The following is a 22,857-nucleotide window of genomic DNA, read 5'->3' on the forward strand; positions in this document are numbered from 1 at the left end:
AGAGATTTGGCAGATGGAATACAATACTGGAAAGTGTGAGGTTATGCATTTCGGCAGGAAAAATCATAGAGCAAGTTATTATCTTAATGGCAAGAAACTGGAAAGTACTGTAGTACAAAGGGATCTGGGGGTCCTGGTGCACGAAACTCAAAAAGTTAGTATGCAGGTGCAGCAAGTGATCAAGAAGGCCAATGGAATGTTGGCTTTTATTGCTAGGGGGATAGAATATAAAAACAGGGAGGTATTGTTGCAGTTGTACAAGGTATTGGTGAGACCACACCTGGAATACTGCATACAGTTTTGGTGTCCATACTTAAGAAAAGACATACTTGCTCTCGAGTCAGTACAAAGAAGGTTCACTCGGTTAATTCCGGGGATGAGGGGATGGACATATGAGGAGAGGTTGAGTAGATTGGGACTCTACTCATTGGAGTTCAGAAGAATGAGAGGCGATCTTCTTGAAACATATAAGATTGTGAAGGGGCTTGATCGGGTGGATGTGGTGAGGATGTTCCCAATGATGGGTGAAACTAGAGCTAGGGGGCATAATCTTAGAATAAGGGGCTGCTCTTTCAAAACTGAGATGAGGAGAAACTTCTTCACTCAGAGGGTAGTAGGTCTGTGGAATTTGCTGCCCCAGAAAGCTGTGGAAGCTACATCATTAAATAAATTTAAAACAGAAATAGACAGTTTCTTAGAAGTAAAGGGAATTAAGGGTTACAGGGAGCGGGCAGGAAATTGGACATGAGTCTATGTTCGGAACGGTCATGGCCCTGTGGGTAACGGAGCGGGCCCAGGGGCCGTGTAGCCTGGTTCTGCTCCTACTTCTTGTGTTCTAATTATGTGTTAGATTTCAGGAAATGGTTCTATTCCTGTTCCTGGCTGGGGTGGAGATCACCTTTTACAGAAGATAAGTACTGTAGAAAATATAGGGACAGTGATCTCCTGGACGAGTTTCGATCGCCTAGATGGGTCGGAGAGGAATTTCCCAGATTTTTTCCTCCCAAATTGGTCATTGGGTTTTTTATCTGGTTTTTCGCCTCTCCCGGGAGATCACATGGGTTCGGGAGGGATGTAGAGTGATAGTAGATTTGAGGTTAGGATCAGATCAGCCATGATCTTATTGAATGGTGGAGCAGGCTCGAGGGGCCGATTGGCCTACTCCTGCTCCTATTTCTTATGTTCTTATGTTCTCCACTACACTGTCCAGAAATCGATTCCAAACACTGATCAACGTTTGTGTAGGGTTGCCAACCCTCCAGGGTTGCCCTGGAATCTCCAGGACTTAAAGATTAATCTTTAAGAACATTGGGAAAGGAGGAGGCCATTCAGCCCCTCGAGCCTGGTCTGCCATTCAATGAGGTCATGGCTGATCTGCGATCGAACTCCATATACCCGCCTATGGCTCATATCCCTTAATACCTATGGTTAACAAAAATCCATCAAGCTCAGATTTAAAATTAACAATTGACCTCGCGTCAATTGCCGTTTGCGGAAGAGAGTTCCAAACTTCTACCACCCTCCTGGAATACCAATCTCCTGGACACTGCTGTGAGCAACCCAAGGGAAAAATCACAAGGAGTTTTTTTTCCCCCAATTTCTTTGAACATTTTCATTTATTAGTTCTAAAAAAATATTGGCGATAGGGGAAAAGGCTGTGAGATCGGGCGGGGCGGTTGGAGGCAGGAGGTCAGGTGATGAAATCTCCAAAAATACATCCAACCAGCGTTGGTAACCCTAATTTTCGTGTGAGGAGGAACTTTCTACCATTGGTCTTCAACTTACCTTTTAGCAGTTTGAACTTCTGCCTCCTTGCTCTACTCACGTGGAATACTTGGAATTAGCGTTCCAATTTTACCCTTTCTATACCATTTACTATCCTATGTACATCTGTAACATCCCATCTCAGTCACCTCCTTTTAAGACCAAGAGCTCAGGTCTCTGCAGTCTTTCTTTATCCTTCACATATAGACCTAGCACTGATCTTGGTGCACACAAACTTGAACTGACACTTCTACTGAATCCTGCCTCTCTAATGTCTACTTGCCATGCTCCACCCCCATTGATTGAGAGCGACAGAGAGAGATAGAGGGGGAGAAATTCAGTATAGCCCCGTTCGGGGCGCTAACTTCGCCGGAGGGCTAACCCGGAAAAATTAGCACCCCCACGCCGGAAATTGGTCGGTTGCGGCCCAAAGCGAAGCAGGGCACTACTGGAGGCGCCCCGCCTCCCTCTTGGGGCGCTGCGAGTGAATATCGTGGCGCTACGTGCCGCAGCGCCACACGCTGCAGCACGTCACGCTGCGGTATTGCAGGCCTTCCTCCCCTTCTTAAAGGGGAGGGGCCTTGTGCAGCGCGATCTGTGGCCCAGCTGAGCCCCCGGGGATCGGGAGTGCAGGCAAAAGAGCCCGGCACCCAAGAGAAGTGCCGGGCTCTTGGAGCGCAGCTGGCACTCCGCGGGGGTGGAGTTCAGGGGGCCGGGGACGGGAGCGCAGGCAGGTGCTGGCAGGCGGCCAACAACAAAAATGGCCGCCCCGCACCTCGCCTTTAATTTGCGCCTCCCCGGCCGCAGGTACGCCACCCTGACCCTGTCGGACATAGCGTCCGGCGGTAAATCAGGGGGCGCTCCTGAAGATCGCGGCCGGGGCGTGAGCAGGGCGTTGCGCACACCGATGATGTCATCGCCAGCGGCGCAGCGCTAACAGTTAGCGCCACCACTAAGCTCCCGCTGAATTTGGCGGGAGGTGGGCAGTGCCGCACCCGGGCGCTAGTTGGTTTGCGCCCCACTTAGCGTCCTCTTAAGGCGCAACCAACTGAATTTTCCCCCCCAGAGAAAACCATGTGCACACAGAGAGCAGGGAGGAATGAATGCACTGTGCCACAAGTGGTAGGACATCAACACATTAACATTCGGTTACCAAAAGGGGATTGTGCGGGTGATCAAATTGTCACTTCTACAACAGTGCGATTTCACTGTAGCCACTGTATTCGCAAGAATTGTTTTCATTTAATATAAAATAAAAACAGAAAATGCTGGAAATACTCAGCAGGTCAGGCAGCATCCGTGGAGAGAGAAACAGAGTTAACGTTTCAGGTTGATGACCCTTCGTCAGAACTGGAAAAAGTTAGAGATGTAACAGATTTTTAAGCAAGTGCAGGGGCAGGGAAAGGGGGGGGAGGGGAGGAAAGAACAAAAGGGAAGGTCTGTGATAGGGTGGAAGGCAGGAGAGATTAAATGACAAAAGGTATAATTGTAGAAAGCAAAAGGAGATGGCAATGGGACAAGTGAAGAAACAAAAGCTGAGTCAAGTAGTGGTGTAAATGGGAATGGGAGAATCATCAACAGCTGCCATCTGAAAAAATAGGTGCAGAGGTTATGGTCTGAAAATGTTGAACTCTGTGTTGAGTTCAGAAGGCTGTAAAGTGCCTAATCGAAAGATGAGGTGCTCTTCTTCGACCTTACGTTGGGCTTCGTTGGAACAGTGTAAGAGGCTGAGGGCAGAGAGATCAGAGTGGAAGTGGAGCGGAGAATTAAAGTGACAGGCGACCGGAAGCTCGGACGCTTGTGGACTGATCAGAGGTGTTCCGCAAAACGGTCACCAAATCTGCGTTTGGTCTCCCCAGTGTAGAGAAGACCACATCGTGAGCAGCGAATACAGTATACTAGATTGCAAGAAGTACAAGTAAATCGCTGTTTCACCTGGAAGGAGTGTTTGGGGCCCTGGACGGTGGGAAGGGAGGAGGTAAAAGGGCAGGTGTTGTATCTCCTGCGCTTGCACGGGAAGGTGCCGTGGGAAGGGGAGGGGGTGTCGCAGAGGGAGCGGTCCCTTCAGAATACTGAAAGGGGAGGGGAGGGGTTAATTTATAACCAGCAAGACCTTTACACCAAGAATTGTCGTGCAGCAACTATGTATGTGCCAACCACTCATCAGCCTCCGTGTCTCTGTGCTTACCTGGTGGAAGCGGTTGGTTCTGAAAGTAGAACCCTGTCTGCTGCGGCTGGCCCATGAGGTTGTAGCCCCACGAAGGTGCTGCCTGGGGATGGTGCATCATCTGTGAAGACATTGGCGTGTAATTTGGAGGCACTCGGTAAGCACTGTTTTGTGGATAGTCCTGCATCAGAAAGAGACTGGCGTTAATGAGAATATTTGTTGACAGCAAGGTGACACAGCACACTGATGTTTGATCAGCATCGTGCTATAAAATGGGTGGACACAGATTTGTCCTTACAATGCCCAGCAAATTCCTGCGCTGAGTACCAAACCGAGTAACCACTGGGATTTGGAACCTGGACAATGTAGCAAGTGGCGGGTCTGTAACTCGGCGCGTGTAGCAAACATCATGATCTGGGATTCTAGTGAATGCAGCAAGTGTGGGCTCCAGCCCACCCATCAGTTATGAAAACTGCACCCAATGCAGGCACTTTTCACCATGTATTATCAATGACGTGGATGAAGGATTAGAGAGTTGTGCATCCCAGTTTGTAGATGGCACTAAGTTAGCAGGCACACTGAGTTGGGTAGATGGGAAGTACAAAGTGGCATCGATAGATTAAGTGAGTGGGCACAATTGTGGCAGATAAGAGCTCAATGTGGGGAAGTGTGAAGTCATCCACATTGGATCCAAGAAAGACAAATCAGAATATTTTCTTAATGGCGAGAGACTAGGAACTGTGGAGGAGCAAAGAGATTTGGGTGTCCAGGTACAAAAATCACTAAAAGCTAGTCCACAGGTACAAAAAGTAACCAAAAAGGCTAAAATGGAACGTTGGCCTTTATCTGAAGGGGGGCTGTAATACAAAGGGGAGAAAGTGATGCTTCAGTTGGCCAGACCCATCGGGAGTACGTACTATGTTCAGTTTGGGGTTCACTGCACCTCAGGAAGGACATACTGGACTAGAGGTTACAGCACACATACGCCAGAATGGTACCACGCCTTCAAGGCTCAAGTTATGAGGACAGGTTGCATAAACTTAGCCTGTATTCCCCTGAGCTTAGAAGGCTGGGGGTGATTTTACTGAGATGTCTAAAATGATGAAAAAGATACGATAGGTAGATACAGAGAAGCTTTTTCTTCCGGTGCAGGAATCCAGAACAAGAGGGTACGATCTAAAAATTAGAGCTAGGCCTTTCAGGGGTGAAATCAGGACGCACTTTTTCCATACAAAAGGCAGGAGAAGTCTGGAATTTTCTCCTCCAAAAGACTGTGGCTACTGGGTCAAATTAAATTTTCAAGACTGATGCAGGAAAGAACATAGGAACAGGATTAGGCCATTCAGCCCCTTGAGCCTGCTCCGCCATTCAATTAGATCATGGCTTGATTGGCGCCCCATCCACCACCTTAAACATTCATTCCCTCCATCACCGGCGCACCGTGACTGCAGTGTGTACCATCTACAAGATGTACTACAGCAACTCACCAAGGCTTCTTCAACAGCACCTCCCAAACCCACGACCTCTTCCACCTAGAAGGACAAGGGCAGCAGGCGCATGGGAACACCACCACATCCGAGATCCCCTCCAAGTCACACTTGGAAATATATCGCCGTTCCTTCATTGTCGCTGGGTCAAAATCCTGGAACTCCCTCCCTAACAGTACAATGGGAGTACCTTCACCGCACGGACTGCAGCGGTTCAAGGGGGCGGCTCACCACCACCTTCTCAAGGGCAATTAGGGATGGGCAATAAATGCTGGCCTTGCCAGCGACGCCCACATCCCAGGAACAATTTTTTTTTTAAAATAGCTGATCTGTATCTTAACTTCATCTACCCGCCTTGGTTCTATAACCCTTGCCGAACGAAAATCTATCAATAGAGCGACAGGTTTTAAAAAAAAAAAATGAATGGGATGCTGAGGTTTATCTCAATTGCAACATAAGCGCAGACAGAAAGGAAAGGGCATGGGATTGGCAACATTGAACAAGATGGACCTTACATCTGTTCTTGCCGCTGAAGATTTTGGCTTCCTTTTCCTGTTCTTGGTTTTTTTCTCCTCCTCCTGAGTGTTTTTGTTTTGATCAGCGATTTCAATTGGCTTCTTCTCAGAATCCAGAGAGACTGGTGTGGGGGGCTCCTCTTCATCCTCTGGAGGCAGTGGCAAAGGCTCCAGGTAGTAGCTTCTTGGTTTCGGCTTCGGATGCGTGTGATACAAGAGAAGATGATGTTGATCTTCATACTTGATAACTTTCCGATCAACGCGCACTGTACCAAACCAGGCCCAGGAAAGTGGAGCCGGATTCTTGTGTCCCTCAAATAAATCCCAAGGGTTGACCTTCTGTTTTGTAGACACCTGGAGACCCTAGAGCATAGAGCATGGATTGCCATTTAGATTAAAACATGAAGCAGTGTCAGTTAATATATGACATTACAATACAGTACTTACATAGACAGAGTGGATATTGGGACATCAGAGCTGTTTAAGGTGAAAACATGCTCTGAAATGGTAGGATGTAGATTTGTGATTACAGTTACCAACATGTGGAGTTCTATCCTGTACTGTCACTGAGAGGTCCTTATCCACAAAATTCCTCCCTGGACCATCAAAGAGAGACACTTATCCACAGAGTTTCCCATCAGCGATAAAGACATTTACCTATAATGGCTCAGCAGGTTTACCCATTGACCCATACACACCAGGAAAGTCTGAGGTTCAACCCCAGCTGTTGATAAGTTGGCTGATAGCGGCGTGGGTGCTACAATTAGCCTGTGCGACCTTGGCCTAAAGAGTGAAAAATCATCCAGGCTAGGAATTTGAATTAAATGGGTAGCGCTTATAGCGAGAGCTAGCACTTATAGAGAGCGCAGATGTGATGAGCTGAACGGCCTCCTTGTGTGCTATGAAATTCCTATGACCTATGCTGGAATTGCATGTGTGGACCTTCAGGTAAGAGCAGGGTGATTGTGATACCTTCCCATGGTTGAATAGCCCTACAACACCGACTATCGAGACTCAAACATGGGCGAGGTACTGGAGGGCATCTGGCGTCCATGTAACTGCACCTCTGGCAAGGAATCGACATCTTCAGGAGATGTGGGGAGAAAAATAGCAGAGTAAATTGGCAAGTAAATAAATATTAAAGACCGAATGGCCTCCTTCTGTGCCGCAAATTTCGATGATTCTTAGCCAGATTTTCTCCATGTACCGCCACAGATAAATGTTTATACGTACAGTTAATCTCAGTTTTATCGTTGATATGCCCTTAACTACAAAGTTCCTTTCTGTATCAAAGTTCCTGCTGCAAGAGATGCGCCTGGAAGTTACTGCTGGCGACAGCATGTTTGTAGGACATTCCCATCTCTGCTATTTTAATGTAGAGATTAACCCATTTAAAATAAACAAGTTAACACCTGCAATAAAATAATGGACACATGAATACCAGAGTAAGAGTTAGTCTGATAATATCATCATCATCTGCAGGGAGGATCTGCCATGTCAGCCAAGGTAAGAAAAGAAAGCCTTGCATTTATATAGCGCCTTTCACAACCCCAGGACGTCCCAAAGTGCTTTACAGCCAATGTAGCACTTTTTGGAGTGCAGTCACTGTTGTAATGTAGGAAACGCGACAACCAATTTGCGCACAGCAAGGTAGCACAAACAGCAATGAGATAATTGCAATCAGCAATGGAAGGGTGTTCCCAATGGTGGGGGAGTCCAGAACCAGGGGTCACAGTCTAAGGGTAAGGGGTAAGCCATTTAGGACAGAGATGAGGAGGAATTTCTTCACCCAGAGAGTGGTGAACCTGTGGAATTCTCTACCACAGAAGGCCGTTGAGGCCAATTCATTAAATATATTCAAGGAGTTAGATATATTTCTTAAGGCTAAAGGGATCATAAGAGCATAAGAAATAGGAGCAGGAGTAGGCCAATCGGCCCCTCGAGCCTGCTTCACCATTCAATAAGATCATGGCTGATCTGATCCTAACCTCAAATCTTCTATCACTGTGCATCCACCCGAACCCATGTGATCAAGGGATAGGAGGAGAAAGCAGGGACAGGGTACTGAATTTGGATGATCAGCCATGATCGCATTGAATGGCAGAGCAGGCTCGAGGGGCCGAATGGCCTACTCCTGCTCCTATCTTCTATGTAATGACCAGATAATCTGTTCCAGTGGTGTTGGTTGAGGGATATGCGTTGGCCAGGACACTAGGGAGAAATCATAAGGGCGGGGGGCTTGCCGCGCGTGCAAGCCCCCGATGTGCACTTACCCGGCGCGCCGACATCTGAAACCTGGCCCGCAGTGGATTTCCTGTCAGTGGCCCGGTTCTGATGTCGGCGCGCTGTGCTAACCTGACCCAACGGCGTAGTTAGTGCGATGTGCCGGCTGGGATCAGGTGAGCACTGTTCAGCCAATCAGGGGAGGGGAAACTTCATTCATAAGTTTGAGTGTAAGAACTGTCAAACTCATGAGAAGTACTGCACCCCAAAACACTACTTAAACTTTAAATAAAATTAAAAAAAAATCCCAATCATTAAATTAAGTGTAAATAAGTTTAAAAAAAATAATTTAAACAATAAATTTTTTTTTTTGAAAAAAATAAATTTTTAATAAAAAGGGTCTAAAACTAAACTTACCTTATTGTAGATCCTTTAAAATAATAAACCTGTGGGAAAAAAAATTCTAAATTGCACTAAAACACCACTTACCTGTAAAAATAAATACTTACGTGTGCTTTTTACAAGTATAAAGACTGGAGGCCTTTACACATGCGCAAATCCCCCAAAACAGAGGAAATCCAAGACGCACGCGCTGCCCCCTACAGCGCACGCGCTAGCCTCTTCACCTCTTGGGTTGGAGGAGAGGAAATGCCGGTTTTCAGCGCATGCGCTGTGCATGCTGAAAACCGGCATTTCCTCCGGCCAGACGCACGAGTACCACTTCCGTACTCACGCGTTTGGGGAGGAATTACTGCCCCAAGAACATAAGCAATAGGTGCAGGAGTCGGCCATTTGGCCCTTCCAGCCTGCCCTGCCATTCAATACAATCCCCTGCTCTTCTCCGAAGAACTGTACGCATAAGAGAGGTTTCAGAGTAGAGATGCCATTGGATCAGTGACATCCCTTAAAAGATGTGAGAAACAATGGCATAACCTTGGACCAAGCTGATGACTCTACTCTCGTCACACAATACCTGCCTGTTTTTTGTCTATGGAGTCAAATCCCGCTATTTTGTTGCCTTTCGTATCAATCAAAGATCCCATTGGCTCACAGGTAATGACATCACAGGTTTGCTTTGGCAGCGGCAGCAGCTGACGCACTTTGTCGATGCTTTCTGAATGTTTATCACCAAGTTCTTTCTGGCAGAAAAAGGAAAAGAAAGAAAATCACGTTAGAGGCCATAATGTGCCACTTGGGAGCTATTGTAAAAGATGTATCACATAGCTTCAAGCGAGAAGAGGTGACTGGCCTACGGTCCCCTCAAGCTGTTGCTGTACTCAATGTAGACCTTTATAGTAGTAACAAGAGATCCGATCATGCCCAGCTCAAATTCATGGAATGAGTGGCCACATGGAGATAGACAGTGTGATCTGCACCTTACTTATGGTGGGAGCGAGCGAGCTCTCAGGTGGTGCTGAGCAGGTGTCAAGTTTAAGGATTTCTGGCTGTGCCACCACAAGGAGACCTTGGTGTAACGTATCTCTTGAGGTAGACTTAGCTCGTAAGAGATTAACTTTACAGGACAGCAGGGCTGGGAGAAGTAAATTAAGGTTCAAACATGGCGTGTGAAACCAGCAAGCTGAAGACAATGAAGGAAAGTTTAACATTCTGGTAATCATTCGTATTCTTTGCTACCGCGACAGCTCTGTTTATCTGAATTCAGCAGGCAGCATTTAGGGGTACGGTGGCATAGTGGTTATGTTACTGGACTAGTAATCCAGAGGCCTGGACTAATGATCCGGCGATATGGGGCTAGATTTTCATGGAGCCGTCAGGCGGGGTTTCAGGCGTGTATGGGGGGGGCGGGGAATCCCAAATTTGGGGGTCCCGACACCATCCTGCCCAAAACCCTGCCCCACGTAAGTTTCGGGGGCGGTGGGTACCCGCCCCGCACTGGGACCCGCTGAAACCAGGCAGGAAGGGATTAGTGCCAATTAACTGCCTGTTAACAGGTAGTTAACAGGCAGTTTTTAGCCTAATCCCTATTTTGAGGAGTTTTGTTGCGTCCGTGTATAATAAGACACAGACTGTGGAGAACGGTACAACAGGTGTTTACTCAACGTGGCTCACACTGCAACTGATCTGTACAGATTACTACTCAGTGCTATATACAGGTGTGGTCACTGCCGGTACTGCAGTATACATGAGCTGTAAAACATAGTTCCCCCCCTTAAAGGTATATACATTAGTTTTCGTGTGGGTTTCCCCGACAGCTCCAAACCATGCCAGGTTAGAGCAGGCGGGCCGTCGGGTTGAAGGAGTTGGAGGGGTTGCGATGTTGGCGCTCAGGTGAGTGATGGGTGCATGAGTGTAAAGGTAAGTGTGTTTGGTGTGTCTAAAGTGTGTAAAGAACTTTTACTTACCTGTACTTACCTTCACAGCCTTTCTTCCTGTAGCCGTCGGGAGCGCATCACTCAGCCGGTACTTAAAGCTGAACGGCTGCGATCTGTAAAAAGTGACAGCCTTCAGCTTTGTGTGCCGGTGAGAGTTCTAACTGAGTCTGTGCAGAATGACTCATGGTAGAACGCAGACTGTCAGTGTTTGGCAGCTTCAAACAGCTGTGAAACACTGATATTTCATCTGTCAAAAACTCTTGACAGATGAAATTTCAGTCTGTGACGTCACCTGTTGCCAGGTGGCCCTTAATTGGCCTGCTGAGCCTGCTGGGCGGGCTCAACAAGGTCAATCAAGGGAAAATCGCGCGGATTGGCCGGACTTCGAAGTAGGCGGGTCAAAAACCCGAAAGGGGAAGTCCCGCCTTCTTCCCGACAGGTTCGGGAAAATCTACCCCATGAGTTCAAATCCCGTCATGGCAGCTGGGGAATTTAAATTCAGTTAATTAAATAAATCAGTAATGGCGATCATGAAACTATCTGATTGTCGCTAAAAACCCATCTGGTTCACTAATGTCCTTTAGGGAAGGAAATCTGCCGTCCTTACCCGGTCTGGCCTCTATGTGACTCCAGACCCACAGCAATGTGGTCAACTCTTAACTGCCCTCTGAAATGGCCTAGCAAGCCACTCAGTTGTATAAGGTGGCTCATCACTCTCACCACCACCTTCTCGAGGGCAATTAGGGATGGGCAATAAAGGCTGGCCTCGCCAGCGACGCCCACATCCCGTGAATTGAAAAAAAATGGTCAAGTTATGCTGGTGGTTCCACTTTTAGTTGGGAGAGGTAGTCAGTTGGACGGAAAGCTGACATGGGGACCAGGCTGGTTGGAAAACAGAAGACGGCAGGGAGAGAAGGTTCTGACTGGGCCAAAGGTTAAAATCCAGGGGTTCACTTTCCTAATGCCAGTAATTGCAAAGAAATTAGATAATTCTGAGAGTACAAATAAGACAGTCCACCATTGTGGCGTGTTCATTATTTGATTTACGTACTGGAAGTGGAGTGGAGTGCAATAAATGAGTTTTGATTATAACTGTTTCTCTGTATGTTCACCTTATTGTCAAGTAAAGCAGATTATCGATTAGTATCAGGCCTAGTCTCAACAGTTTGCTCGATCTGCCTTTGGGGAGATTGAAGAAGTACAAACACAAAAGACATGAATACAGGTCACAAGGGAGTATTATGGTAATACCCCCCGGTTCTGCTATCATGCAAGTAGAGATAGGGCAGAGTGAGTCAACTCCCATAAACGTAAGATGCGCAGACTGCTTGCAGGAGCGACTGACAACCACTGAATGCTGATCTGTTTGTGCAAATAAGATGCTACAGCTACGGCCCTCAAATAATGGACCATAGTCCCTGAACCATGTTATATGGGCCATGCAGGGCTTTGGGGCACTGGTTGGTGGGAGCACAGACCTGTCCGTCAATCTTCCTCCTGTCCGCACTTCTCCTTTGCTTTTGACTGTTCAATCATGGCTCCCTGCAGCCCATGAGCAGATGTGAGCCAGGAATGACAGTGTTATCAGTCAGAATTGAGCCTGCTCTCTGGGTGCGAGAAAAGATTCTCATAACTGCTGCCACATTGATAGAAATGAAAGGAAGATAGTTGTTGAAATAATAATGCCCGTCACAGTTATGTCCTTGGTAAATGCACCTTGGCTGAATATAACTGGTGACCCCTGATCTTCGCAATACATTTTTGTAAACCACTTGAACAAACGGGAGTTTTTCTCTATGTATCGTAGAGAAATATTTTAAAAAACACTATTAACTTGAGGCAGTGCACTGGGACTAAGAACTGCACACCCGCACTTCTGCAAAACGTGTATTCCTGGGTCTCAATTAGGATGTCAGAAGGTATCAAGTGGAGAAGAGAGAGGGCCGTTCAGGGAGTGAGTTCTTCCAGAACATGCTCCAAGAACCCAGTTCCAGAGAAGGCGTTGGCAGCAACCTAGCACACAAGTCCACTGTACTCTCTCTCAGCTGGAGAAGAGATGTTATGGAGCAATGAAAAAGTGGTATGTTCGCTTCAAAATGTCATATTTCCATTACTCAATGGCTTAAAATTTGCAACTGAATAAAAGTTCAAAGTTCACGAAGCCGCATTAGAAACTACCGATGTGTACACATGGTCTTGTAGCCAGACAGACATCTGGGAGAATCATGCACACACACTCAATGCTCAGACAGCTACACTGAAACCATGTACAGTACCTTGGGGCAGTCTAATAATGCATTTACTAAGAACCTGTAAGCGCTGTGCAATAGTTTTCTAAACGTTCCTCTCTTTAATTTGGCCAGTGTAGTATTTTATGCGCCAATTTTGAGGTATGTCCTGTGCTTACAGGGAACTTGACTGAAACTGGCCAAATAAATTTCACTCAGCATATTAACAGCTGTTTGAAAAAGGAGGCTTTGTACTGAATTTGTTTGGAGTGGATTCAAACCCCGGTCTTAGAAGTCAAAGGACAAACTTCTAGGATAGATTTAAATGGTGGCACATTTTGCTGAGGGCATGTGCGGGTGGGTTTTCATAACAGCCAAGTCAATGTGGACTTGTTCAACTCAATAGTCAACATATACACGAGGCTTGAAATCCTCAAAGCCAGCCAGAACTAAAGTACTTATAGAATCGTAATGCGATAAGTATGTTCCCGTCAGTACTTAATCATAAATTCTGATTACAGATGTATGTATCCCAGCTCAAAAACTTTAAAGCATTAATGAACAATTTCCTCTCCAAGTTAAAAAAAAAAAAAAAATGCTGGAAACACTCAGCAGGTCAGGCAGCATCTGTGCAGAGGGAAACGTAGGGTTAACCTTTCGATGGCCTGACGAAAGGCCATCGACCTGTAACATTAAACCTACGTTTCTCTCTTCACAGGTGCTGTCAGACCTGCTGAGTGTTCCCAGCATTTTCGGTTTATAGTTCAGATATCCAGCATCTGTAGTATTTTGCATTCCACCACCACCACCCCCCCTCTCTAAATGGTCACTCAATTTATGTATCAAAAAAGATCACAAGTGAAGAAGCTAGTTGACTCAGTACTTCCATCCAGAAAGCCCCTAAACGCCTTCCATTGCAGCACCTTGTTTTTCCTGAAATGATTCCAGGGTTTTTACTTCCACTGTGCCGCTGGGGATCCATTCCATGTGTTGGTCACTTTTTGTGTTAAGAAATTTAGTATTGCTCCTAAATCTGATTTTTACTCGTTTGAACCAGTGTCCCCTGCCCTACTATTAATTTACTAGTAGCAACATTCCATATTTACCTATTCTGTACAGTTTACTATCTTGTACTCAGTACCATTTTCTATCTTTTTTTTCGTATATGGGATGTGGGCATCGCTCGCAAGGCCAGCATTTATTGCCCATCCCTAATTGCCCTTGAGAAGGTGGTGGTGAGCCACCTTCTTGAACCGCTGCAGTCCGTGTGGTGAAAGTACTCCCACAGTGCTGTTAGGGAGGGAGTTCCAGGATTTTGACCCAGCCACGATGAAGGATCGGCGATATACTTCCAAGTCAAGATGGTGTGTGACTTGGAGGGAGGTTGGAGGTGGTGGTGTTCCCATGCGCCTGCTGCCCTTGTCCTTCTAGGTGGAAGAGGTCGCGGGTTTGGGAGGTGCTGCTGAAGAAGCCTTGGCGAGTTGCTGCAGTGCATCTTGTAGATGGTACACACTGCAGACACGGTGCACCAGTGGTGGAGGAAGTGAATGTTTAAGGTGGTGGATGGGGTGCCAATCAAGTGAGCTGCTTTGTCCTGGATGGTGTCGAGCTTCCTGCGTGTTGTTGGAGCTGCACTCATCCAGGCAAGTGGAGAGTATTCCATCACACTCCTTACTTGTGGAAAGGCTTTGGGGAGTCAGGAGGCGATCTTATATAAGATCGCCTCGGAGTCACTTTCTTTAAACGCGCAAAAGCCCAAGTTTCTCCAGCCTTTCCTCAGACCTCCGAGACAAGAGATCAACCACATGGCTCTTCTTTGCACTGCCTCCAGCACTTCAATGTACCCTGGTGACCAGAACGGGGCACAGTGCTCACATATAACAACTTGTATTTATACAGTGCCTTAGAATCATAGAATGGGTACAACACAGAAGGCTATTTGGCTGTCAAGCCCGTGCCGGCTCTCTGCAAGAGCACTTCAGCTAGTCCCACTCCCCCGCCCTTTCCCCGTAGCCCTGCAAATGTTTTTCCTTCAGGTATTTATCCAACTCCCTTTTGAAACCCAGGATTGAGTCTGCCTTCACCACACTCTCAGGCAGTGCATTCCAGATCCTAACCACTCGCTGCGTAAAGAAGTTTTTCCTCATGTCGCCTTTGGTTCTTCTGCCAATCACCTTAAATCTGTGTCCTCTGGTTCCTGTCCCTTCCACCAATGGGAACAGTTTCTCTCTATCTACTCTGTCTAGACCCCTCATGATTTTGAAAACTTCTATCAAATCTCCTCTCAACCTTCTCTGCTCTAAGGAGAACAACCCTAGCTTCTCCAGTCTATCCACGTAACTGAAGTCCCTCATCCTTCGACTCATTCTTGTAAATCTTTTCTGCATCCTCTCTAAGGTCTTCACATCCTTCCTAAAGTGCGGTGCCCAGAATTGGACACAATACTCCAGTTGAGGCAGAACCAGTGTTTGATAAAGGTTCATCATAACTCCCTTGCTTTTGTACTCTATGCCTCTATTTATGAAGCTGTATGCTTTTTTAACCGCTTTCTCAACCTGCCCTGCTGCCTTCAATGATTTGTGCACATATACCCCCAGGTCTCTCTGGTCATTCACCCCCTTTAGGATAGTATCCTTTAGTTTTTATTGCCTCTCCTCATTCTTCCTACCAAAATGTATCAATTCACACTTTTCTGCGTTAAATTTCATCTGCCACGTGTCCGCCCATTCCACCAGCCTGTCTATGTCCTCTTGAAGTCTGTCACTATCCCCCTCACTGTTCACTATACTTCCAAGTTTGTGTCATCTGCAAATTTTGAAATTGTGCCCTGTACACCCAAGTCTAAGTCATTGATATACATCAAGAAAAGCAGTGGTCCTAGTAACAACCCCTGGGGAACACCATTGTATACCTTCCTCCAGTCCAAAAAACAACCATTCACCACTACTCTCTGTTTCCTGTCACTTAGCCAATTTTGTATCCATGCTGCCACTGTCCCTTTTATTCCATGGGCTTCAACGTTTCTGGCAAGTCTATTATGTGGCACTTTATCAAACGCCTTTTGGTAGTCCATGTACACCACATCAACCCTCTCTGTTACCTCATCAAAAAACTCGATCAAGTTAGTTAAACACGATTTGCCTTTAACAAATCCGTGCTGGCTTTCCTTAATCAATCCGTGCTTGTCCAAGTGACTGTTAATTTTATCCCGGATTATCGTTTCTAAAAGCTTCCCCACTACCGAGGTTAAACTAACTGGCCTGTAGTTGCTGGGTTTATCTTTACACCCCTTTTTGAAAAAGGGCGTAACATTTGCAATTCCCCAGTCCTCTGGCACCACCGCCGTATCTAAGGAGGATTGGAAGATTATGGCCAGTACCTCCGCAATTTCCACCTTTACTTCCCTCAGCATCCTAGGATGCATCCCATCCGGTCCTGGTGACTTATCTACTTTAAGTACAGCCAGCCTTTCTAGTACTGTACCTCCTCCGTTATCAATTTTTATCCCATCCAGTATCTCAACTAGCTCCTCTTTCATTATGACTTTTGCAACATCATCTTCCTTGGTAAAGACAGATGCAAATTACTCATTTAGTCATGCCCTCTGCCTCCATGCATAGGTCTCCATTTTGGTCCCTAATCGGCCACACCCCTCCTCTTACTACCCGTTTATTATTTATATGCCTAAAGACGACTTTTGAATTCCCTTTTATGTTAGCTGCCAATCTATTCTCATACTCTCACTTTGCCCCTCTTATTTTCTTTTTCACTTCCCCTCTGAACTTTCTATATTCAGCATGGTTCTCACTTGTACTCTCAACCCGACGTCTGTTATCCGACATCTTTTTCTGCTTCATCTTACGCTCTATCTCTTTCGTCATCCAGGGAGCTCTGGCTTTGGTTGCCCTACATTTCCGCCTCATGGGAATGTACCTCGACTGTATCCGAACCATCTCCTCTTTAAAGGCAGCCCATTGTTCGATTACAGTTTTGCCTGTCAATCTTTGATTCCAATTTACTTGGGCCAGATCCATTCTCAACCCACTGAAGTTGGCTTTCCTCCAATTAGGTAATTTTACTGTCGATTGCTCCCTGTCCTTTTCCATAGCTAGTCTAAACCTTATGATACTGTGATCACTGTTACCCAAGTGTTCCTCTACTGACACTTGCTCTACTTGACCCGCCTCATTCCCCAGAACCAGATCCAGCAGTGCCTCCTTCCTCGTTGGGCTGGAAACGTACTGATCAAGAAAGTTCTCCTGAACACACCTCAGAAATTCTTGCCCCTCTCTGCCCTTTACACTATTACTACCCCAGTCTATATTAGGATAGTTGAAGTCCCCCACATCACTACTCTATAGTTCTTACACCTCTCTGTAATTTCCCTGCAAATTTGCTCCTCTATATCCTTCCCACTAGTTGGCGACCTGTAGAATACACCCAGTAGTGTAATGGCACCTCTATTGTTTCTTAACTCTCACCAAATAGATTCTGTCCTTGACCCCTCCAGGGCATCCTCTCTCTCCAGCACTGTAATATTCTCCTTAATCAATACTGCCACACCACCTCCTTTCTTTCCTTCCCTATCTTTCCTGAACACCTTATATCCAGGAATATTTAGTACACAATCCTGCCCTCTCACATGCGCCCTCCCCCTCTCGCAGGCGCCCACCCCTCTCGCAGGCGCCCTCCCCCTCTCAGACTTCATGTTCCACAATTTTCCAAGTTTTTTTTAAATGTTTGCAATTCAGATAGGAAATACAAACATGCACAAAACAAAGTTTAAACTTCCCACAAGAATCAAGAGCTTTAAAAACAAAATTGGGACTGGCGAGTGAACAAAGAATGATGGTAACTCTTAATTCACACATAATTAAACAGGTGCGTTATGAATTTGAGACGGCCACAGTTATCTACTCAGTTTCAGGGCTGTCAGTTGCTCCCTTAAGTGGTCGAAGTGCCTGCTTTTTTTTTTTTTTAAACAGATGTTGGCTCCCACTGCCCTGTACTTGCTCGCACAGTTGAGAGACGCAAGAGTGTAATAACGAAACTCTCCTGTGATCTGGGCCGGATCTCCGTGACTTAAGCACCTGTACTCCTTCAATCTCTCCGAGCACAGTCAGAGTTAACGTTTGATGAGGCAGCCTTTGGTTCAGCTCGTTAGCAGCTTTATAACCACACTGGACCAAACATACAGAAGACCAAGTGTGAGGGAAATCACAGTGCAGTCGGTTAAACTTCCACTTGTGTGCCATTACCCAGCTGTAGGTGGGCCATTTACTTATCATACTTTCTCTGAACAGGATTTATACTTGCAGCCTGTTGACTGACTTTGCATCATTTCTATGCCATAGCTGACTGACTTTTTTTTATTTGTTCATGGTGTGTGGGTGTCGCTTGCAAGGCCAGCATTTATTGCCCATCCCTAATTGACCTTGAGAAGGTGATGGTGGGCCTCCTTCTTGAACCGCTGCAGTCCGCGTGTTGAAGGTACTCCCATAGTGCTGTTAGGGAAGGAGTTCCAGGATTTTGACCCAGCAACGATAAAGGAACGGTGATATGTTTTCAAGTCAGGATAGTGAGAGACTTGGAGAGTGACTTGGAGGGCAACTTGGAGGTGATGGTGTTCCCATGCGCCTGCTGCCCTTGTTCTTCTAGGTGGTGGAGGTCGCGGGTTTGGGGGATGCTGCCGAAGAAGCCTTGGCGAGTTGTTGCAGTGCATCTTGTAGATGGTACACACTGCAGCCATGGTACGCCAGTGGTGGAGGGAATGAATGTTTAAGGTGGTGGTGGATGGGGTGCCAATCAAGCGGGCTGCTTTGTCCTGGATGGTGTTGAGCTTCTTGAGTGTTATTGGAGCTGCACTCATCCAGGTAAGTGGAGAGTATTCCATCCTGACTTGTGCCTTGTAGATGGTGGAAAGGCTTTGGGGAGTCAGGAGGTGAGACACTAGCCGCAGAATACCCAGCCTCTTGTGGGGGGAAGTTTTAACCTAATTTCCAGATTCCCGCCTGGTGAGTTAGGTTGAAATGACCCCCCCTGGCGCCTGTGTTGATTCTGAAAAAGCCCCCTCCCCAAATCCACAAAAGTTTGTCAATACCAAGATGTCAGAAGCAAAATACTGCGGATGGTGGAAATCTGATACAAAAACAGAACATGCTGGAAACACTCAGCAGGTCAGGCAACATCAGACAACAGTCAAGTTGACATTTTGGGTATGGACCAGAATTGAATGATATTACAGATGAACTGTCGTTAAAAAGGAATAACTGCAAGGACTGTTCGCAACCTTGGTGTCATATTTGACCCCGAGTGAGCTTCCGACCACATATCCGCGCCATCACTAAGATCGACTATTTCCACCTCCGTAACGTTGCCCGACTCCGCCCCTGCCTCCGCTCATCTGCTGCTGAAACCCTCATCCATGTCTTTGTTATCTCTAGACTTGACTATTCCAATGCACTCCTGGCTGGCTTCCCACTTTCTACCCTCCGTCAACTTAAGGTCATCCAAAACTCTGCTGCCCGTGTCCTAACTCACACCAAGTCCTGTTCACCCATCACTGTGCTCACTGACCTACATTGCCTCCCGGTTAAGCAATGCCTCGATTTTAAAATTCTCATCCTGGCTTCAAATCCTCCTGGACCTCGCCCCTCCCTGTCTCTGTAATCGACTCCAGCCCTACAACACTCCGAGATATCTGCGCTCCTCTAATTCTAGCCTCTTGAGCATCCCCAATTTTAAGTGCTCCACTATTGCCAGCCGTGCCTTCAGCTGCCAAGGCCCTACGCGCTGGAATTCCCTCCCTAAATCTCTCCATCTCTCTATCCTCCTTAAAGGCACTCCTTAAAACCTACCTCTTTGACCAAGCATCTGCCCTGATATCTCATGTGGCTCAGTGTCAAATTTCGTTTTATAATATATAAATATATAGATATATATAAATTACCTGGATATTGGAATACAAAGTAGAATTTCTAACTTTGCCGATGACACCAAACTTGGGGGTGTGGCAAACAGTGAGGATGATACCAATCGACTACAACAGGACACAGAAAGGCTAGTGGAATGGGCAGACAAGTGGCAGATGGAATTTAATACAGAGAAGTGTGAGGTGATGTCATTTGGCAGAAGGAACAGGGAGAGGCAATATACACTTAATGGCACAGTTTTAAAGAGTGCGCAGGGACAGAGGGACCTGGGAGTTCATCTGCATAGGTCCCTGAAGGTGGCAGGACATATTGAGAGAATGTTAACAAAGCATATGGGATTTTGGGCTTCACAAATAGAGGTACAGGAAACTTTGTGATGTCCAGCACCGACGGGACCGAGCTGTTGCCATCCCATCAAAACTGCCGGACAGACCAGCGCTAATGTTGAAACATACTGAGCTTGAGCTCCGTATCTGGCAACAAACCCAGCTTCTAAACAGTCGGCCGTACCTTGCAAGCATCTCTGTAGCTTAGCAACAGCTTCAGCGAGACCTTGCAGAGCCTGACTGGTGAAAAAAAAGCAACAAGAAGAAAAAAAACCTAACGAAACGACTCCTGATTTTTGCCGGTGGATCGAGCATTCCGGACAGTTAACCTCCGGATAAACCAAAGTTTCCTGTATGGAGTACAAAAGGAGAGAAGTTATGCTGAACCTTTGTAAAGCGCTGGTTAGGCCACAACTGGAGTATTACATCCAGTTCTGGTCATCACACTTTAGGAAGGATGTGAAGGTCCTTGAGAGGGTGCAGGGAGATTTACCAGAATGGTTCCGGGGATGGAGGATCTTAGCTACAAGGACAGGTTGGAGAAGCTGGATTTGTTTTCATTAGAGCAAAGGAGGTCGAGGGGTGATTTGATAGAGGTGTACAAGATTATGATGGGTTTGGATAGGCTAGATGGGGAAAGGCTGCTCCCACTAGTTGATGGCACAAGGACTAGGGGGTCACAGATTTAAGGTTTTAGGCAAGAGATACAGGGGGAATGTGAGGAAAAACTTTTTTACGCAGTGAGTGGTGAGGACCTGGAACTCGCTGTCGACAGAAGTGGTGGAAGTGGAGAAACTCGGCCCTAATTTTAGCACCCCGAAAAAGTTAGTGCCCCCGCGGCCGATTTTCCCAGGTAGCACCCCGAGAGTGAGGAGGGGGTCTACTGGAAGCGCCCCGCATCCCTCTTGGGGCACTGCGAGCCAATATCGTGGCGCTACATACTGCAGGTCTTCCTCCCCGGGCCACCAGGGATCGGGAATGCCGGCAAACGAGCCCGGCACTCAAGAGGAGTGCCAGGCTCATGGAAAGCAGCCGTCACCCCCCGTGGACCGGGGGCAGCAACGGCGGCAAACAAAAATGGCCGCCCGCCACCTCCACTTTAACTACCGCCGTCCCGGCCGCAGGTAAGTCCCCTGACCCCGGCGGACATAGCGTCCGGCGGTAAGTCGGGGGGGCGCCACCTAATGTTACTGCCGGGGCGCGAGCGGATCGCTGCGCACGCTGATGATGTCATCGCCGGCGGCGTGGCGCTAACCGTTAGCACCGCCGCTAACCTCCCGCTGAATTTCGGGGGAGGCATCAGCGGCGCCGCGCCCAGGCGCTAGTTCATTTGCGCCCTGTTAGCACCCTCTTAAGGTACTAACGGGAGGTGCAAATCAACCGAATTTAGCCCCGTCAATGTTTTCAAGGGGAGGCTGGATAGGCACTTGAGGGAAATAAACTTGCAGGGCTACGGGGATAGAGCGGGGGAATGGGACTGACTGGATTGCTCTACAGAGAGCCGGCACGGACTCAATGGGTCGAATGGCCTCCTTCTGTGCCGTTATGACTCTATAACACTCCTGTAACATAGAAACATAGAAGATAGGAGCAGGAGTAGGCCATTTGGCCCTCGAGCCTGCTCCGCCATTCAATGCGATCATGGCTGATCGTCCAAATTCAGTACCCTGTCCCTGCTTTCTCCCCATATCACTTGACCATCGGGAACATCCTTCCTGCATCTAGTCTGTCTAGGCCTGTTAGAATTTTATAAGTTTCAATGAGATCCCCTCTCATTCTTCTAAACTCCAGCGAGTACAAGCCCAATCGACCCAATCTCTCCTCATACGTCATTCCTGCCATCCCAGGTATCAGCCTGGTGAATCTTCGCTGCACTCCTTCCATGGCAAGAACATCCTTCCTCAGATAAGGTGACCAAAACTGCACACAATACTCAAGGTGTGGTCTCACCAAGGCCCTGTACAACTGCAGCAAGACATCCTTGTTCCTGTACTCAAACCCTCTCGCTACGAAGGCCAACATACCATTTGCCTTCTTAACCGCCTGCTGCACCTGCATGCTTACCTTCAGCGGCTGGTGCACAAGGATGCCCAGGTCTCGTTGCACTTCCCCTTCTCCCAATCTATTGCCATTCAGATAATAATCTGCCTTCTTGTTTTTGAACCAAAGTATGTATTTAATTGGTCGGCCATTTCTTTGTTCCCCATTATAAATTCCCCTGATTCTGACTGCAAGAGACCTACGCGTGACTTCACCAATCTTTTTCTCTTCACATATCTATAAAAGCTTTTACAGTCAGTTTTTATGTTCCCTGCAAGCTTACTCTCATACTCTATTTTCCCTTTCATAATTAATCCTTTTGTCCTCCTTTGTTGAATCCTAAACTGCTCCCAATCCTCAGGTTTACTGCTTTTTCTGGCCAATTTATATGTCCTATCCTTGGATCTTATGCTATCCCTAATTTCCCTTGTTTGCCACGGTTGAGTCACCTTTTTTGTTTTATTTTTATGCCAAACTGGGATGAACAAATTCTGTAGTTCATCCATGCGATCTTTGAATGTTTGTCATTGCCTATCCACCGTCAACCCTTTGAGTGACATTCCCCAATCAATCCAACCCAACTTGCACCTCATACCATCGTAGTTTCCTTTATTTAAATTCAGGACCTTAGTCTCTGAGTCAACTACTTCACTCTCCATCTTAATGAAGAATTCTATCATATTATGATCGCTCCGACCTAAGAGGCCTCGCACAACAAGAATGCTAATTAATCCTTTCTCATTACATAATACCCAGTCTAAGATGGCCTGATCTCTAGTTGGTTCCTCGATATATTGGTCCAGGAAACCATCCCGTATGCACTCCAGGAATTCCTCCTCCAC

General features: G+C 46.9%; 1 protein-coding gene across 8 annotated transcripts in view; it reads right to left on the bottom strand.

Moving 5' to 3' along the window:
- Positions 1–22,857, bottom strand: part of LOC147115504 (mediator of RNA polymerase II transcription subunit 12-like protein) — a 637,745-nt gene that overhangs the window by 86,057 nt on the left and 528,831 nt on the right. For all 8 annotated transcript variants that reach the window (XM_085989804.1, XM_085989800.1, XM_085989802.1 and 5 more), the window contains 3 exons: positions 9,134–9,295; positions 5,934–6,296; positions 3,953–4,112 (listed from right to left, as the gene is read on the bottom strand). In XM_085989804.1, the coding sequence (XP_085845930.1) occupies positions 3,953–4,112; positions 5,934–6,296; positions 9,134–9,295 (685 nt within the window). The remainder of the gene's footprint in view (positions 1–3,952; positions 4,113–5,933; positions 6,297–9,133; positions 9,296–22,857) is intronic.

This window comes from Somniosus microcephalus, chromosome 6 (genome assembly GCF_052327205.1).
Source record: "Somniosus microcephalus isolate GS21.2 chromosome 6, FLI_Smic_1.0, whole genome shotgun sequence".
Lineage (NCBI taxonomy): Eukaryota > Metazoa > Chordata > Chondrichthyes > Squaliformes > Somniosidae > Somniosus > Somniosus microcephalus.